Raw genomic sequence first — 19,153 nt, 5'->3', positions numbered from 1 at the left:
ACCGACGAAGACGGCGGCGCCATCACCGTAGTTCTCCGATCTAAGCTCCTAGCCCTCGGTCCCTGCGGAAGACGCTACTTTACGAAGAGGGCAATGGTGGGAATGCGTTGGCGGGATTCTTACTAGAATTCGAGCGATGTTCCGCCCTGTCCGCGACGCACGGCGGAAGTGCAGCGACAGCGAGGAATTCCTCCTACCACAGCTCGTGTTTTCTCCAATTAGCCGTTTCCCCCAGTTGCTGTGAGGGGAGCCCAACACCTGAATAGCCCCGCTGGCGCTTGAATCCCACCGGCGACGGGAATCCGCGGCGGCGTTTCCCCCTGCTCTCTTTTCTCTTGGTGAAGCGGACGGCTCTCTCTCACTGTTGCGGCGGTGGTTGCGAGGGTAGGAAAAAGAGGAGGGCGAGGCAAACCCGAGGTCGTGGTTCCTATATGGGCGTGACGCGGCTGGGCGCTCAACCGATTGGGCGCAGTCAGCGCATGCCGCCATAGTCGGCGTGTTCGTTGAGGATGGAGCTGACACCTAGGGCCCATACGTCGGCGACAGATAAGAGAACACGAGGTCCCGGGTCCACGCGCAGAGAGACGGTGAGCGCGCAAGAGAGACCGCCCGATGGGGCCCTCAAGCCGGCCAAGTGCCCACGCCCAATTTCAGCCGCGCGCGTGGGAGGGGAAACTAAACGGGCCGCGCAGGGATGATTCTAAACTGGGCCAAAAGGTGGTTCGGAGCCCACTTCGATTTTCTTCTTTTTTTCTTTTGTTTTTACTATTTTATGTTTTCTTTTATTCTGAATTCTTTTGAATTTAAATTTTTGAACTCAATTTAAGTGTAAGTTCAAGTTCTCGTTGACTATGCAATTTGGTCACCCCATCATGTGGTGAAGTTATTTAATTATAATATTATTTTATATTGAATAATATTTCTTTCTCTCTTTTCTAAATTCTTGACTTCTTCCTTTAGAATTCAAATTCCCCTTTGAGATTTAATATATTCTTTTCATATGATTTATTATGTGGTCACAAGATGCACACAAAAATGAAAACCAGCATGATACCTATTTTAGTGGCTTTTATGTTATTATTTATTTGTTTTTTTCCTAGGGGGTTCACATGTGATGATGCAAAAAGGTTCAATCCCACATATATAAGATATAGGAAATGACTTTTCTCCTCTTTTACTATATATTACAAACTGGGTGTTACAGAGCATGTGGTCGAAGAGGAGCCGTCTAACACCGAGGCTTTCGACTTGATCTAGGTGGCGTCTCCGAGTAAGCTTTCTGGCGCCAAGGATAAATTTTAGTTCCTGCGATATTCATATTTTATTTTTGTAAGACTTCCGCTATGTAATAAGTACTATGATTTTATTGTGACATTTATCTCTATACACTCTGTTATTATATATGTTGTCTTCTTTGGCGCATGTATGAGATGCACCCGACTTTGTTCCTTAAAGCCCGGGTGTGACAGAATTATATAGGATTAAGTTGCTTAATTCATCTCCATATTATGCTCAGGCCAATGGACAGGCCGAGTCTAGTAATAGGACATTGATTAACTTGATAAAAAAGAAGATATCCGATAATCCTAAGCATTGACATAAGATTTTGTCTGATGCTTTATGGGCTCACAGAATATCTAAACATAGTGCTACTAAAGTATCTCCTTTTGAGCTTGTCTATGGGCAGGAAACAGTGTTGCCTGTGGAAATAAGTTTGAATGCTGTCAGGTTCGTCAAACAAAATGATCTAACCGTCATTGATTATTATAATTCAATGATGGATAATATTGATGAGGTAGCCGACAAGAGGGTGATAGCTTTGGGAGCAATAGAAAAGGACAAGATCATGGTAGTCAGGGCCTACAACAAGAAGGTCAAAACAAAGTCGTTTCAAGTAGGGGACCTGGTGTGGAAGACCATCCTGCTTTTAAGGAATAAAGACCAGAAGTTTGGAAAATTGTCGCCAAGCTGGGAGGGTCCTTATAAAGTAAAACAGGTAATATCTGGTAACACCTATTTACTACAAACATTACAAGGCAAGGATTTACCCAAGGCTTTGAATGGGCGTTTCCTCAAGCAGTACCATCCTAGTATGTGGCAAGATGCTTAAGAAAACCGATGTAATCACATCGAGTTAAGATGCTTTTGGTTTGCTCAGCTCCACCAAAAGGCAGGGGGTCATATGTTGGGTGCCAGAATGAGAGGTCGGACGGTCCGGCCCTGGGGCCGGACGGTCCGCGGTCCGGACGGTCCGCTCAAGCGCCGAACAGATTAGGGTTCTGAGTTTCTTGCTATGTTTGTTGGCGAGAATCTCGGGATAAGCTCGGAATTTTGTTGGTAACAGGTCCAGCCCCCCTCCTCTATAAAAGCAGAGGAATACGACCGATTTAATGAATCAATTGAACCTTCAATCAATACGATTTACATTTTATCTTAGGAGTAGTTCTAGTCTAGTTTAGGTTTAGTCTCCCAATCCTCAAATTCTCCGCTTCTCTTAGACTCTACGTCGATTAGAGGAGTCTAGGTCGGCCTGCCGAGCCTAGACATTCCCTAGGATCTCTCCTCCCCGACGGGGTCCCTCCCGGGAGCGGGATCCAGGCGCCGCCGGCGACTTCCGCCGCCCCTGCGCACGCGCGGACCGTCCGGCCGTCAGGCAGGAAACCCTAGCCTCGCTCCAGGTCGCGAACCGTCCGGCCCCTGGCCGCAGACCGTCTGCGCCTGTGCAGAGAGCCGCTGATTCGTGTTGAGTAATTGACGCCCGAAAAAGGTGTCAACACTATTGCTAAAGTTGTCCTAACTAAACTGTGAGTGAGTTTCATGTCTTAACAAACATCATCGAACGGTTGTGCTTGTGCCATGTGGAACAACTACATCCATTAGTTCAGGAAGAAAAATTAAGACATCCATTTCAGAAGTGAAGGGAAGTCAAGTCAAATAAGAAGGCTGACAGCAAAGAGCAAAGAAATCAAACCACGCTCTGCTTGACCAAGATAACACCCTAGTAGTGCATAAAATTCTTGAACACCAGACGTCCAACACTTCCGTGCAGAGTGATGGCTTTGCTCAAAAAGACACATCCTTCCATTACTCTCCCCATATTTCTTCTCCATTTCTGCGCAATTACATTTGGTGCGACTGATACTATCTCCAGGACCCAACCTCTATCAGGCGATATAACTATTGTGTCCAAAGAAGGGAATTTTGAGCTTGGATTCTTCTCCCCAGGTAATAATGGGAACTGTTATGTTGGTATCTGGTTCAGGACTATTTCAAAGAGGACAGTTATTTGGGTGGCCAATCGGGATATACCTGTTTCAAATGCTTCATCTCCAGAACTTGCAATAACTATGGATGGAAATTTAGTACTCAACTCTCTAGGAGCACCCATATGGTCATCGAATAGCACAAGGAAGTCCAGTAGATCACAAGAGTATATTCTGTACATGACTTCATATATGACTTCGTTAACAACAGTCGCGAGCTTAAGTTTCGGTGGACTACGAAGGATGTGTCAGTAATCACAAGAGTAATTCTAAGCATTAATGGTCAACTACAACGTCTCACATGGTCCAATGATTCGGAGGAATGGATAACAGGGTGGTATTTTCCTGCAGCTCTATGTGACGTATATTCTGTATGCGGGCCTTTTGGAGTCTGCAGGACAGGTTCTGATGAGCAATGCTTCTGCTTGCCAGGTTTCAGACCAGCTTCCGCAAGAAGTTGGCGTCTTGGAGCATGGAGTCAAGGATGTGTTAGGCAAACAGATATCCAATGTGCTGAGTCAAATATATCAAGTGGCATAAAGGAGAGTGATGCGTTCCTCAAGATCACCAACATCAAGTTTTCACAAAACCCAGTAAAACTGAAAGTCCAAAGCATGGAGGGGTGCAGATCTATATGCTTGAGTACTTGCTCTTGCACTGCATATGCACACAAGCAGGATTGCAATATCTGGAATATTGAACTCTGGGATCTTAAACAACTACCTAATGGTAATACTGATGGTTCAGATATGTATATACGTCTTGCAGCATCTGATCATGTAGTTCAAGATAGCGAAAAAAAGGCACACCATCTGAGGCTTATTGTGCTATTTGCAGTGCTGGGTAGTATTTTTATGGCACTATGTGCTCTTAGCATAACAGTTAAGATGTTTCAAAGGACTTCATCTAGAAAGGCTTTCTCAGATAATTACTCTCTCGTCGTCTATGATTACTCGTTTTTGCGGCACTGCACAAAGAACTTTTCAGATAGAGTGGGGCAAGGTAGCTTTGGTTCAGTGTTCAAAGGATTGCTCCCAGACTCCAAACCGATAGCTGTCAAGAAGCTTCAAGGCATGAAACAAGGAGAGAAGCAATTTCACACCGAGGTGAGGGTTTTAGGGAAAATTCACCATAACAATCTAGTCCACCTCATTGGGTTCTGCTTGAGAGGGGCTGAAAGGATGTTGGTGTATGACTTTATGGTGAATAGATCTTTAGATGCTCATCTCTTCAAGGATGAAAAGATATTGGATTGGAACACCAGATTTTTAATTATTCTAGGTGTTGCAAAGGGATTACAGTATCTCCATGATGAATGTCAGGAGTGCATAATACATTGTGATATAAAGCCTGAAAACGTACTTCTTGATGTAAACTTCAGTCCTAAACTGGCTGACTTTGGTCTGGCGAAGCTTATGGATAGACATTTTAGCAGGGCCTTGACAACTATGAGAGGAACAGCAGGGTATCTTGCACCAGAGTGGATTGGAGGTCTGCCCATAACACCAAAAGCAGATGTGTACAGCTATAGAATGATGCTATTTGAGATCATTTCGGGCAGAAGGAATTCAGAATTGATGGAGAGCGGAGCCATAAGGTACTTTCCAGTGTGGGCCGCAATAAGGATAAGTGAAGGTGACATTTCTGAAATTTTGGATCCCAGACTAAGTGCCGTGAATTTTCAAGAACTAGAGAGAGCATGCAAGGTTGCATGCTGGTGCATTCAGGACAATGAGGCTCACAGGCCAACCATGCGACAGATAGTTCATATCCTGCAGGACATTCAAGATGTCAGCGCGGCCCCAGTACCGGTATTTTTAAAACAACTAGTGGATGGAGAATACATTAGCTCATAACCCTGCAAATTATAGCAATAGCATTCATCCAGAACTACATTGTGATTTTTGAAAGCACAAGCTGGGTAGATATAGAGCAATGCTCAGCAATCATTATGTTCATCTACCGCAGTGTAATTCACTACAGTGTTGTATCATTTAAATTTTACAATTTTCTTTGATATAGAAATCATAAATTAAAATTTGAGAACAGTTAAGGCACTGCGGTTTCATTACTTCAAAACAAATAAGTGCCATGAGAATAGCAGTAAGACATCCGACAATATTTCAGACAAACAAGACACCCGATGAGCACTGAAAAGTGCCGCGGTGGTAGCGCGGACGGTCCGCACGTGCGGAGAATCAGTTAGGTTCCGAGTTTCTTGCGGGATTTGTTAGCTAAAACCGCGGGATTAGCCCAGGAAATGACTTGTAACAGGTCTAGACCTCCCCTTTATATAGATGAAGGGTTACGGCCGATTGAACCCCCCACAATCGATCAAGTCAAATCTATTTATTAGTTTACCTTTTCGTTCTTCCAATTCCTAGGATTAGGAGTAATTTAGCCTTAGAATTAGATCTAGTTTAGTCTTTCACAACAATCTCTACTCGACTCTACTCCGATTAGAGGAGCACCGGGTGGCCTGCCGACCCAGAGCAACCCCTTGGAACTCTCCCCCTCGACAGGATCTCTCTCGGGGCGAGTTCTAGGGTTCTTCACGGAGAAGAAGACCCTTTGTGCTTTCGCGGACCGTTCGACCCTAGGCGCGAACCGTCCAGAAGTGTACAGAGAAGGAGCCGCTCCTGCGCCAGGTCACGGACCATCCAGCCCTGTGCCATGGACCGTCCGCGCCTCTGCAGAGAGCCCCGTGAGGCGGTCTATTCCCGTCTTTGATACCCGGATCGATGCCAACACACATTTTTGCGACTCCACTGGGGACAAGGGTGATTAGATCTGCTAAAAATCGGCTCACAGATGGCCAGTTCCAAAGATCACACCAAGTTCTCCACCACCAACATCATCAAGCCGGCCATGGAGGCACTCCCGGCTGATGACCAGCAACCCTTTGAGGACCTTGTAATGCGTGATGAGAAGGAGGTCATGCGACAAAGGAACGAACAACGCGACAAGGAGGAGGCGAAACTGCTGCATAAACTCTCCGAACGGCGCAAACAGGCGACGGAAAAGTACCTATCACACTTCACGGTGGATCGCCACCAGAAGATCATCCGTCAAGGGGAGATCGATATGGAATCTCTCCTACCTTCGCTCCAGGCTCCTGCTGTAAGTGCTCCAGATCTATCTCTTACGACTTTCATGGAACAACGAGGAGATCAGTTAAAGCAATATGTAGATGAACCTATTAAAATGTATATACGTTCATATGAGAAATCAACTTCTCCTAGTTTTCCCTCGCATGAGTCTAATACGGAGCCACCCATGCCAAACACATCGGCTACAATTGGGTCACCCTTGGCCCAACCATCATATGGCATGTCGATGCACACGTTCGTGTCATCATCACAGTCGTCGTCACCAGGCACGCGACAGGCTCTGGACACAGTCGAATTGTTCTAGAGTCTTCTCGGACCGTCCGACCCCACACAGGCCCGCACACGGATTACTCAGGTCGTGCCATATATGGCCGGATCATCCGGGTACAACCCTAGACAATTTGGCTCTGTCACAGACCTTCCGGTACCTTACGCCAGCCCGCCCGGATTTGTCATGGACTGAACGGTGTATTTCGTCGGACCGTCCGACTCTACATGAGTCCACGCGCAGATCGCCCCAGTCGCGCCATACATGACCGGATCGTCCGGGTACAACCCTGGACCATTCGGCCCGATCGCGGACCGTCCAGCCCTTACGACGGACGGTCCGGGTACGAAACTACCCAGACAGCACCATATACGGTAGGACAGTCCGGATATACTCTCGGACCGTCTGGCCCCTTACGCCGGACCGTCCGAGTATGCATACGTAGAACCGAGAGTTGCACAATATCCACAATTCCCACACCCATCGCAGCAACACTATGGTGCCCCACTGGCGACATGTTATAACCATGCCAGGCCACCTCATGAACATAGGGCTGAATATTCTTTGGCCACCAGAGAGCCTAGAGATGTAGAGCAGGAGGAGGTGACATTAATAGGACACCTAGCACACATCTCGGACATCCCTGGGAGGAAAGCCGACAGAATGATGTCAGGCAACCTAGGATTTCCACCCACAAACTTAGTGGAGGGCCGCTAGATATGGTGGAAAGAATTAGGGATGAGGTAGCCGGGTTGTTTAGAGACAAACTCGGTGTTAGTGTGTCAGGCATAGGGCAGTCGTATTGGAAACCTTATAGTCACCGATTTGACGTTGTGTCATATCTACAAGGGGTTAGGATACCGGACTGTTGGAACTTGCTCTCAACTCGCAAGGGGGGCCAACAAGGGTGAACAGTGGCGTTAACAGGGTTACGCGCTAGATGGCAATAGCTCTGTTAATCTGGCCTCTCACGGGCACTGTGCGGGGGTATTTATAGGTACCTGAGCGCCCAGTGCCTTGTGCTAAGGACGCATGTGCCCTCAGCTACCTAGGTTATCCCCAGAATATTCCCATAAAGCAGGGTTACAGACTGTAATTACAGGGATGCCTTTACAAATTAGGCCCGTAACACGCGGCGGCCACGCAGGGCCCGTTACAATGGGCCGGATCACACGTGGGCCTCTGAGCTGGACGAGGCCGCACTGTGGGATGACGTCGTCGCAGGTCTTCGTCTGGTGCCGAATCTGGCGAAGGGTGTCCCTTCCCGTTTTGTCTCTGTCAGACCAGCGGCTGCAGCGAAGGCCTCGAGCGAAGGGTGGCGTCTTTGCCTTCGCCCCAACATTTGCCCTCCGAGGGACCAGTTCGACAAAGTCACCTGGTGCCGAAGACGTCGCTAGATGGCGGAGACGCTGCCCTCGCTCGAAGTGGTTCCGCGGGGGTTTTTGACATGACCGTTGATTGACAGCGTACTGTTGGATTGCGGGTTTCCCGAAGCGTCGCGCCCTGTTGGATTGTGGGTTTCCCGAAGAGCCGCGCCCTGTCTATAAAAGGGGGCGGGGGTCGGCGCTTTTTGAACTTCACTTTCCGCGCTCCGTGAAAACCCTAGCCGCCTTTTTCACCGTCTTGCTGCTCGTCTGCCCGCCGCGCTCTTGTTCGCCGGAGATCTGGCTCGAGTGAAGCAGACCGCCCGCCGCCGCCGACGATACGTAGCGATGCCGACCTCCTCTTCTTCCGCTGCCGCTACGCCACCGGCCGACCCCTCGCCGCCGGTCGACGCCTCGTCTGAGAAGACGCTGAGTAGTTTGATGGTGGAGGAGTTGCGCGCCGGCGATTCTGTTGATTTTGGCGTGCTGCGGATGTCGTCGGTCCGCGTGCAAGATATGCAGCGGTTGGGTTACTTCGGCGGCGGAGTTGCTCGTGTCCCGGGGACGGAGGAAGTCCCCGAGCCGGAGGGCGAGTTGGTTGTGTTCGAGGTGTTCTTCGCCGCCGGTCTCCGCCTGCCTGCGCACCGATTTGTTGGCGAAGTCCTGCGCAGGTTTAACGTTCAGATACATCAGCTGACACCGAATGCCGTGGTGGCTCTGTCGAAGTATGTCTGGTCGACGACTTCGTACGGCGGACAACCATCGGTCGAAGTCTTTGCGGAGTATTATTGTTTGCACTGGCAGAAGAGGATGATTGGAGACGAAGTTGCTCAGTATGGGTCCTGCACGTTTACGCCGAAGACCGGCAAGACCACGATGCAGGTAGTCGAGTTGGTTCCTTGCGCCCGCAACAAGTGGGGCAACTGGAATGAGTTTTGGTTTTACGTTGCTGAGGGTACCGTCGAAGACCATGAGGGACTCCCCGTGTCCGAGATGTATTCTCATTTTTACTCAGCGTACCCGCCCTTTGAAGTGGCGGAGGAGGATGCGGACGAAGGGGCCCTTCGGTGCGCCGCCGGCCTGAGCAGTGGGCGCGATTTGGTTGAAGAATTTGTGGCGTACGGGGTATGGCCCTTGGCGCATGGCTGGGCGTTGGGCGAAGTGTGCCCTCGCCAGATGCCTTTCCATGGTGGAAGGGTGGTGCGAAGTCCCGCCTTCGCGCTGAATCTGCAAAGCCGCGATCCGGCCGCCTTTGTGCGTGAGGCGGAGGATGGGGCGGTGCGGCTCGTTGGACGTTACGTGCCGAGGACAGAGGGCCAGCGCAGCTGGGATATCCGCGGGTCGAATGACCGTTTGAACAGGGTTTTTGAATTGAATCAATTGCCGTATGATGGCTATCCTGGTCAAGACGATGTGGACCGCCGTGGAAAGAAGCCGGTGGTGGAGACCGGAGACGACCCTGCGCCGGCGGCCGCCCCATCCTCTAAAAAGAGGAAATTAGGTACTGCTATGGGAGGACTTGGGGTTTCCGATGGTTTTGCTAGAGAGTTGATGAGGACATGCGCGGCCCCGGGGGGAAGGATGTCTTCGCCCGAGCTCCGGGAGTCTTCGGCTCGGATGCTGAGGGTTACCGGGGGTTGTTGGCCTAGGAATGTTCCTATCCCCCGCGCGGCTGGCGAGGACTTTTTTACATCTCGCATGGTTCGTGAATGGAGAGTTTTTCCTTACGGGCGGAATATTGCTGCTGTTGTGTCGGCAGTGATGGACAAGGATCGCCAGGGAGCTGCACAAAAGCGCCAGGCGGTTGTCAGGCTCGTTGAAGCCAGGCCGAAGAGGCAGCGGGGGGCTGCGAAGGCTGCGGCCCCCGGCGGAGGCAAGCCGCCGCTGGAGGCGAAGTCGGGCGTCCCTGCATCTAGCAAAGCGCCGGAGGCAATGGCAGGCGCCGGAGGCTCCAAATCGATGAAGGCTGTGCCGCCGTCCAGCAGAGTGCCGGAGGTCGCGAAGGCGGCCCGAGCATTGTCGTCGGCAGGCAAGCGTGTCGCCGACTTCGCCACCGATATTAGTGTGGACGACTACCTTGGTGGTAAGTCGTTGGCTCGTTTTTTTTATTTATTTATTCGTTGATACGTCGCAGGGTCGGACGAAGGCCAACTTGCTATAGTTGCGCCTGCCGCGGCGACCACGACGGCTGCCGTAGCGCCGAAGGTGAAGGGCGGGGCTCTTAGCGCCGGAGGCGAGGTGTTGGCCCTCGTGGCTGTCAGGGATGAGGCGGGCGCTGCGTCCCGCCGGCTGAAGGAGGTGACGGAGGCGCTAAGTCAGGTCCGCTGAGCTAGACTTCATTCGTTTTTTTGTCGGCTTGTTGGGGCCGCGGTCTTACGTGTGTTCTGCAGGTGGCTGACTTCGCCAACCGCACAGCGTCGGGGGCCCTCACGGCAGTTGTGTCTGCCGAAGTCGAGAGACTTCGGACACAACATGCTGACGCCGTCCGTGAGAAATCGGCCGCCGACAGCAAGTGCCGCAAGCTGGCGGACAAGGTGGTCGCGCTGGAGGGAGAGAAGGCTGACCTCCGACGCCAATTGGCGGGGGAGAGGAGGGAGACCAACGAGGCCCTTGTCAAGGCGCAGGCTGCGCAGGCGGAGGCTAATCTGGCACGGGCGGAGGGCAATCTTGCCAGGGAGCGCGCCGAGCAGCTGCAGGAGCGGCTCATCGCCCTGGAGAGCCGCGTGGAGAGGGCCGTGGCCGCGACGCGCGCGGAGGCCGAACGGACGCGCAAACAGCTTATGGATACATACCATGAGCTGGGCGCGCGGACTGGTGACTTCAAAGTGCCGGACCGAGAGCCCGGACTTCGCTGCCTGGAGTGGGTGCAGGAGGAGTTGCAGGCACTCCCCACTGTCGTGGAGGGGTTTATGTCGTATGCCTCCCTGGTCACCTGCGAGGGGCGATGAACGCGCTCTCTCGCGAAGGGTGCCGGCACTTCGAGGTCTTCGACCAAGCTGACGAAGACTTTGAGCGAGATATCTACAAGGTTGAGGACCCCATAGTGAAGGAATCCGCCGGAGCCATCTACGACCGGATGTGGGGTCCGCACGGTCGCGAGGTGGTTAGGGAGCGGGCCGAGACGGCGAGGGCTCAGGTAACGTTTGGTGTTTGTTTGGAGTTTGCTGGATGTTGGCTATATGTGGTTTTTGCTGAATTTGCGTGCTGTGACTTAGGCGGCGCGTGGCGACAGGGTGGATGACTTCGGGGCGTTGAACAACACGCTGCCTGACCCGGAACCGACCCCGGCGGAGGCCGTGTCCGGGGCTGCCCTGGAGCCGCCCCCGGAGATCGCAGAAGGCGCACCGGATGCCTCCGCATCCGCTGCGGCCAGCGGAGACCTGCCCCCAGAGACCGCCGAAGGCGCGCCTGATGCCCCCGCAGCCGCTGCGCCGAGTGTTGAAGATCCTGCGACGGTGGCGGCGGAGGCGACGGCGGAGGCAACGACGGAGGCAACGGCGGAGGCTCCGCAGGTGGAGTAGTGGGTGTAGATAGTTAGGGAATTTTGGATATGTTGCTAAATTTTGGTTGCTGCGCAGGTTCAAGATTTTGGGCCTGCGCACGCAACCGCCACTACTAAATTTTTGGCGGCTTCGACCGCGGATGGTGGTAATGAATGTGGTGGATCTGCATATGAGTTTTCTGATTTTGCTGACTCTGGGAGCTCGGTTGAGTGAACTGAGGAGTCGTCGGAGGAGGACTTGGACTACTTTGCGGCCTTGGATGTGGCTGCGGCGGAGGCTTCACCGCACGCCGCGGACACAGAAGATGTGCTTGGTCCTAGCACCGGGCGCCGGCGACGAAGGGCGGTTGCGAAGCGTAGAGTTAGTGGGGTGGAGGGGGGTCGGCTTCATGTGAGTAGGGCTGGCCGGCAGGAACTGTTGTCTTTGCTGGCCGCCGTGAGTACAGGTGAAGGGGAACTGCGAAGTCTTTTTGCGGGTGAGGAGCTTAGGATAATGTTATTTAATTATAGGGAGATGGGAATTATTCCTAAGGTTGAGCCGATGTAGAGTGTGGTGCCCTCGCTTGTATATGTGTAAAGGCTTGTATGATGAGGTTGTGTGCCCTCGCTTGTCTATGCCTGCGAAGGCGTTGTGTACTTGGTCTGGTGTGTTTTGTTATGCTGTGCTGGTGCGCGTATAGTCGGTCTTGGCGCATACGGTTTGATGTTGTCGTTTCTGCTTTTGTTGTGTTAGTCCGGCTGCACCCTTAGGCGTCTTCTGCACGGATAGTCTACGCGGTAGACTTCGGTTTCTTTGCACTTGTTGTGCTAGTCCGGCTGCACCCTTAGGCGACTTCTGCGCGGATAGTCTTCGCGGTAGACTTCGGTTTTTTCGCACTTGTTGTGCTAGTCCGGCTGCACCCTTAGGCGACTTCTGCGTGGATAGTCTTCGCGGTAGACTTCGGTTTTTTCGCACTTGTTGTGCTAGTCCGGCTGCACCCTTAGGCGACTTCTGCGCGGATAGTCTTCGCGGTAGACTTCGGTTTTTTCGCACTTGTTGTGCTAGTCCGGCTGCACCCTTAGGCGACTTCTGCGTGGATTTGTCGCACGCGAGGGTGGCTAGCGCTTAGCCTCGCGGTGACCTCGTATTGGTCGAATGTCGAAGACCGTCGTCGCGGTCTTTTTTCGACGCATGTTTTTGCGGGGAATTTTTCACACATATATTACATGGCTCCGCCTCGTTAAAAACCTCACCCCCGGGAGGAAAAGAGTGCGGGCCGGTATAAGATTGTTTTTGCGAATTACAAGGGCGAAATCAGCCCTGATGAGTCAAACAAAAAATTTGCGGAGGTTGTCGATGTTCCAGGAGTGCTCCAGGTCTTCGCCGTTTGGCGTTGTGAGCCTGTAAGCGCTGGGGGAAGCTTTCGTCTTGACTATAAAGGGGCCCTCCCACTTGGGCTCCAGCTTGCCCCTGGACTCTGTCCGAGTTGTTCGGACGAGTACGAGGTCCCCTTCGCTGAATTCCCTCGGGATGACTGCGTGGTCGCGTCATGCTTTTGTCTGGGCTTGGTATTTGTTTAGGGCCTGCAGGGCGAAGACTCGGTCTCCGTCAATGAGATCCTTTGAAGTTGGCTCGTCCACGTCGGGGACGGCTGATGGAACTGTTCGCGGGGACCCATGTTTTATTTCTTGTGGGGTCATGGCCTCCGATCCGTATAGAAGGCGGAAAGGAGTAAACCCGGTCGCCCTGCACTCAGTTGTGTTCAGTGCCCAGACTGCCTCGGGTAACAAATCGGTCCATCTGCCCTTTTTTTCATCGAGGAGCATCTTTTTGATAGCTGTGAAGATTTTCCCGTTTGCGCGTTCCACAACTCCGTTGGACTGCGGATGATAGACTAAGGCGAAGGCAAGCTTGGTGCCAATGGAGAAGCAAAAATCCTTGAAGTCTTGGCTGTCAAACTGCTTGCCGTTGTCAACTTTTAGTTCAGACGGTACTCCGAAGCGGCAAACGATATTTTGCCAAAAGAATTTCTGGGCAGTTTTTGACGTTATTGTGGAAACAGCCCTTGCCTCGATCCATTTGGTGAAGTACTCGACAGCGACGAAGGTGAACTTAAGGTTCCCCTGGGCGGTGGGCAGGGGCCCGACAATGTCCAGGCCCCAGCGCTGGAGAGGCCATGTGTGGGCGATCAGCTTTGTATACTGCGAGGGGCTGCCTGACCGAGGAGAAAACTTCTGGCAGGCTTCGCAGGACCTTGTGACCCGATTTGCGGCGCAGATCATTGCAGGCCAGTAAAAACCTTAGCGGATCACCTTAGCAGCTAGGGCCCTCGGCCCTGCGTGTGAGCCGCACGTGCCACTGTGGACTTCGCGTAGGATCTGGATGCCTTCGGTTTCGGTGACGCACTTAAGCATTGGCTAACTGACCCCTTTCTTGTAGAGTTGGCCTTCAATCAGTGCGAAGTCCCGGCTTCGATGTCTGAGGCGCTTGGCCTCGCTGATGTCGGTTGGATGATAGTACCCCTGTAGGAACAGGGTTATTGGTGCCCGCCAGTCTTCGGTCATGATTAGGTTGACTATGCGGTGGCCCTCGCTGTCATTGGTTATTTGGAGCCCTTCGGGGCTCCGGACGGCTGGCGTGCCGATGATGTGAAAGAACACGTCGGAGGGCAAGGACTCGCCCCTGGCGGCGGCCTTGGCCAATGCGTCGGCCTCTTCATTCTTGGCCCGATCCACATGCTGCAGGGTGAATCCCTTGAATTGTCTCTCGAGACTTTGGATGGCCGCGAGGTATTGCATAAGTGCGGGGTCCTTTGCTGCATAGTCTTTCTCGACCTGGCCGGCAACTACCTTGGAGTCTGTTTTGATGATGCAGGTGGTGACTCCGAGGGCCCTTAGCTTGTGGAGGCCGAGGATGACTGCTTCATATTCTGCTATATTATTAGTGCATCTGTCGGATTCCAGAGCGAAGCTGAGGCGTGCTGCATATCTGTGCTTGACCCCGGCTGGTGAGGTGATGACTGCAGCGGCGCCTGCCCCCGCATGGCACCATGCGCCGTCGCAATGGATCGTCCAAACCTTTTCTGCGGACGGGTCTGGCTGTGTTGTTGGCCCAGTCCAGTCGACGACGAAGTCTGCCAGGACTTGTGACTTGATGGTTGTCCTGGGCTCGAAGCTGATGTGGTAGCCGGATAGTTCGGCTGCCCACTTGGCAATCCTCACCGATGCCTCCGGGTTTCTGAACAATTCGCCGAGTCCCCTGTCTGAGGTGACTCGGACCTTGAATGCTTCGAAGTAGTGGCGCAGTTTGCGCGAAGACATAACGACTGCGTAGGCAATCTTCTCCAGCTCTGTCATGTTGCACTTGGACGGTGTCAGTACTTCGGAGACATAGTAAACAGGGCACTGCCTGACCACGCCCTCAACTATCTGCTCCTGCACTAGTGCCGCGCTGACCGCATGCGGCGAAGCCGCGACGTAGAGCAATAGGGGGAGCGAGGAGTCGGGGCTTGTGAGGACGGCCAACTCTGACAGGTACTGTTTTAGTGAGGCGAAGGCCGCTGCCTGCTCTGGTCCCCAGGCGAAGTCTTTTGCACCGTGGAGTGTTTTGAGGAAGGGGAGACTTCGCTCAGCGGACCGAGAGATGAATCTGTTGAGAGCGGCCAATCTGCCTGTCAGGCGCTGGACGTCCCTAGCGGACTGCGGAGGCGTCATGTTTACGATGGCCTGGATCTTGGTTGGGTTGGCCTCGATGCCGCGGTGTGATACCAGGTAACCCAATATTTTGCCTTGGCGAACGCCGAAGACGCACTTTTCCGGGTTAAGGCGGAGTCGTGCGTCTCGCATGTTCGCGAATGTCTCGGCGAGGTCGGCGAGATGGTCCTCCTTGCTCCTGCTGGCGACGACGATGTCGTCCACATATGTGAATATATTTCTGCCAACTTGCCCTTCGAGCACTGTTTTGGTAAGCCTGGAGAAGGTGGACCCGGCGTTCTTGAGTCCCTCCGGCATTTTGATGAAGCAATATGTGCCGAAGGGTGTTATAAAGCTGGTGCTAGCCTTGTCTTCCTCTTTCATGTATATCTGGTGGTAACCGGAGAAGCAGTCGAGGAGAGACATGACCTCGCATCCGGCCGCGCTATCGACTATTTTGTCGATCCGCGGCAACGGGAAATTGTCCTTTGGGCAGGCCTTGTTGAGACTGGTGAAGTCGATGCACATTCGCCACTTCCCGCTTTTTTTCTGTACCATTACAACATTGGAGAGCCATGTAGGATAAGCCACGGGCTCGATGAATTTGGCTTCCAGGAGGCGGTGCACCTCCGCCTTGGCGGCCTCTGTCTTCTCGTCGGACATTTTGCGAAGCCTCTGCTTTTTTGGTCGCACCGAAGGGTCGATTCCCAAGCTGTGCTCAATTATGGATCGGCTGACTCCGACCAGATCGAGGGCAGACCAGGCGAAGACATCCTTATTCTTGGTTAGGCAGCAGAGGAGTTTCTCCTCTTCATGCGAAGTGAGGTCTTCGCTGATAGTGACTGTCTGCTTGGGCGTGGCCTGATCGAGGGGGACAGTCTTGGTCCCGTCGTTGCTCTGCAGCTGTGCCTTGTCGTGCTGCTTATTGGTTGGGCTGGCGGGCGCGGGGACCTCGCGCTGTGCCGTGAGGCAGTGCAGGTTTCTCTGACCGAGCACGAAGTCCCGCTCTATGTTGCGCGCAGTCTATTGATTGCCGTAGACCGTAATGACGCCTAACGGACCTGGTATCTTCATACATAGGTACAGTCCGTGAATGGCTGCTTCGAACTTATTGATGGAGCCCCGGCCCATGATGGCATTGTATGGATATACCATATCCACGATATCAAAGGTTACTTGCTCACTTCGGGCATTGGGTGCTACACCGAAGGAGAGAGGCAGCTCTATTTTACCGACAGGAAAGGTGCCCTTGCCGCCGAAGCCATACAACGGGTTGTCCAAAGGCTTGAGCAGGCTGTGGCTTATGCCCATGCGATCGAAGGCGTGGAGGAAGATGATGTCCGCCTGACTGCCATTGTCAGCTAGGACTTTGTGCAGGTCCCAGCCAGCCACGCTGCAATTGATAACCATGGCGTCGCAGTGGGGGGCGCTGCGTAGGTCGACGTCTCGTGCGTCGAAGGTTAACGGAATGTGGGACCACTTTGTCTGCATGACTGGGCCGGTGACGGCGACGTGGTTGATGCTGCGGTAGTGGTCCCGCTTCTGCCGCTTTGTGTCGAAGTCAGTGCTGGACCCCCCAGTTATCATGTGAATGACTCCGCGATATGGCTGATCGGCGAAGTCTTCCTGCTTTGGAGCATGGGGGATGTTTTGATGTTGTTGGTGTGGTGGTGGGGGTGGGGGAGGTACGATTTGTACTTCCGAATGGTGTTGGTAAGCGTGGTGCGGTGGATGCGGAGCGGGGGCGTGGATATATGGTGGAGGGGGTTGCTGGTAAGTGTGTGCGACAACTCTGGGGTTGTCGGCAGGCTGCGCCCGTGCCATCCTATCTCTGGTGGCCTTCGTTTCTGGGCAGTCTTTGGTTTGGTGGGCGCAGTCTTCGCCATGGAAGAGGCAGTAGAATCGGCGCGGCGGCTGCGCCCGCCCCCGACCCCTACCGCGAGTTCCGTTTCCGCGGCCCTGGGGGGATACTCCTGGCGACGAGGGGGCGTCAGCAGCGGGGTGCTGGTTGGCGATATTGTGCACTTGTTGTTGGTTGCGGCCGTCTCGACCGGAGTCCGGCTGCGGAGTCTCGTCCACGTGCGGCTGGACTGTGGGGCATCTTTTGGCTTCCTTTGGGACTCAACCTTGCGCTGGTGGAGCTCTTCGGATTTGGCGTACTTTTCAAATAGCTGATATAATTCCTGGAGGTTCTTGGGCGGATCTCTGATGCAGTGGCTGTAAAGGACGCCGGCGCGAAGGCCACTGATAGCGTAGTGGATAGCGATCTGATCATTGACTGAGGGCAGCTGTGACTTGAGTGTTAAAAATTTGCGGTAATACTCCCGCAGAGTCTCCTTTTCCAGCTGCTTGCAGAGCGAGAGTTTGGCCAAGGCGTCGGTGTCTGGGCGGTACCCTTGGAAGTTGAGCAGGAACTTGTCCCTGAGGCTTCTCCAGGAATCGATGGACAGCGGAGGCAATCTGGTGAACCAGGTGAGAGCTGGGCCCTCTAGGGCGATGATGAAAGACTTCGCCATTGTGGCGTCGTCCCTCCGGAAGATGCAACGGCGACCTGATAACTCATTATGTATTGCGCCGGGTCGGTGGTGCCGTTGTACTTGGGATAGGTCCCTGCTCGGAAGTTAGTTGGCCAAGGCGTCACTTGCAGGTGTGGCGCCAGGGGACTTCGCTCGTCGAGATAGTTGACCCCTTGGAATGGCGCGGCGTGCTGGAAGGTGTGGCCGCGCTGGGGGAAACGCGGGTCTTCCGGTTGTGCTCGGTGTTGCAAGGGTGGCCCATGCTGCAGGCCGAGGTGGCCTTCGCGCGTGTCTTCCAGTTGTGCGCGCTGCTGGAGGGGTGGCCCTTGCTGCAGGCCAAGGTGGCCTTCGCGCTGCATCAGCGCGATCTCCCGCTCGAGGTCTTGGGCCTTCTGCTCTTCGTCGCGTATCATTTGCCGCACTTTGGCTAGTGCGGACACACGCTGGCGCTTGGCCTCCAGTATCTCTTTCTGCCTCTGGAGATTGCGGTTCTTGAGGCGCAGGGCGCGCAGCTGTAGCTGTTCTTCCGCTAAGACGCCGAGGACTTCACCATCCTCGGTGAGGTCCGCGCCCTCCAGTGGGGCGAAGCCTGGGGGTGGCTGCGATTGTCCTTCAGGGCCACAGGTGCGGAGAGTGTCGTCTTCATAGGTGCGGGGAACGTTGTCTTCAGTGGCCTCTTGGTGGGTGGATTGGGTGAGGGCGAGGGCCTTGCCCTTTCTTGCGGCAAGCAGTGCTGCCTTCGCAGCCTCGTCAGCCTTCGGGTTAGCTCTCTTGGGTGCCATCGCGGGTGGTTTTCTCGTAGCACGAACAGTGGGCGCCAAATGTTGGAACTTGCTCTCAACTCGCAAGGGGGGCCAACAAGGGTGAACAGTGGCGTTAACAGGGTTACGCGCTAGATGGCAATAGCTCTGTTAATCTGGCCTCTCACGGGCACTGTGTGGGGGTATTTATAGGTACCTGAGCGCCCAGCACCTTGTGCTAAGGACGCATGTGCCCTCAGCTACCTAGGTTATCCCCAGAATATTCCCATAAAGCAGGGATACAGACTGTAATTACAGGGATGCCTTTACAAATTAGGCCCGTAACACGCGGCGGTCACGCAGGGCCCGTTACAATGGGCCGGATCACACGTGGGCCTCTGAGCTGGACGAGGCCGCACTGTGGGATGACGTCGTCGCAGGTCTTCGTTTGGTGCCGAATCTGGTGAAGGGTGTCCCTGCCCGTTTTGTCTCTGTCAGACCAGCGGCTGCAGCGAAGGCCTCGAGCGAAGGGTGGCGTCTTTGCCTTCGCCCCAACACGGACTTCTCCAAATTTCCCGGTGAAGGCGGGAAGAGCACGCATGAGCACATAAGCCAGTACTTAGTACACCTAGAAGAATTGGCTGATAGGGAAGCCTACCGTGTTCGTTTATTCTCGCTATCTTTGACTGGTACCAGATTCGCGTAGTACGCAACCCTG

The 19,153-nt window shown here is 53.6% G+C and overlaps 1 protein-coding gene and 1 pseudogene across 1 annotated transcript; both read left to right on the top strand.

Moving 5' to 3' along the window:
* The first annotated feature begins 2,965 nt into the window (after positions 1-2,965).
* Positions 2,966-5,280, top strand: LOC103641638 (G-type lectin S-receptor-like serine/threonine-protein kinase At2g19130). The gene is made up of 2 exons (XM_008664975.2): positions 2,966-3,225; positions 3,696-5,280. Exons 1-2 carry the CDS (start codon positions 3,054-3,056, stop codon positions 5,117-5,119), a joined length of 1,596 nt encoding a protein of 531 aa, XP_008663197.1. The 5' UTR covers positions 2,966-3,053; the 3' UTR covers positions 5,120-5,280.
* Positions 5,281-6,074: 794 nt separating this feature from the next.
* LOC103645123 (uncharacterized) overlaps positions 6,075-19,153 on the top strand; it is a 39,443-nt pseudogene continuing 26,364 nt past the window's right edge.

Source organism: Zea mays, chromosome 1, assembly GCF_902167145.1.
Source record: "Zea mays cultivar B73 chromosome 1, Zm-B73-REFERENCE-NAM-5.0, whole genome shotgun sequence".
NCBI classification, from domain to species: domain Eukaryota; kingdom Viridiplantae; phylum Streptophyta; class Magnoliopsida; order Poales; family Poaceae; genus Zea; species Zea mays.
This window is presented reverse-complemented; position numbering and strand designations above follow the sequence as displayed.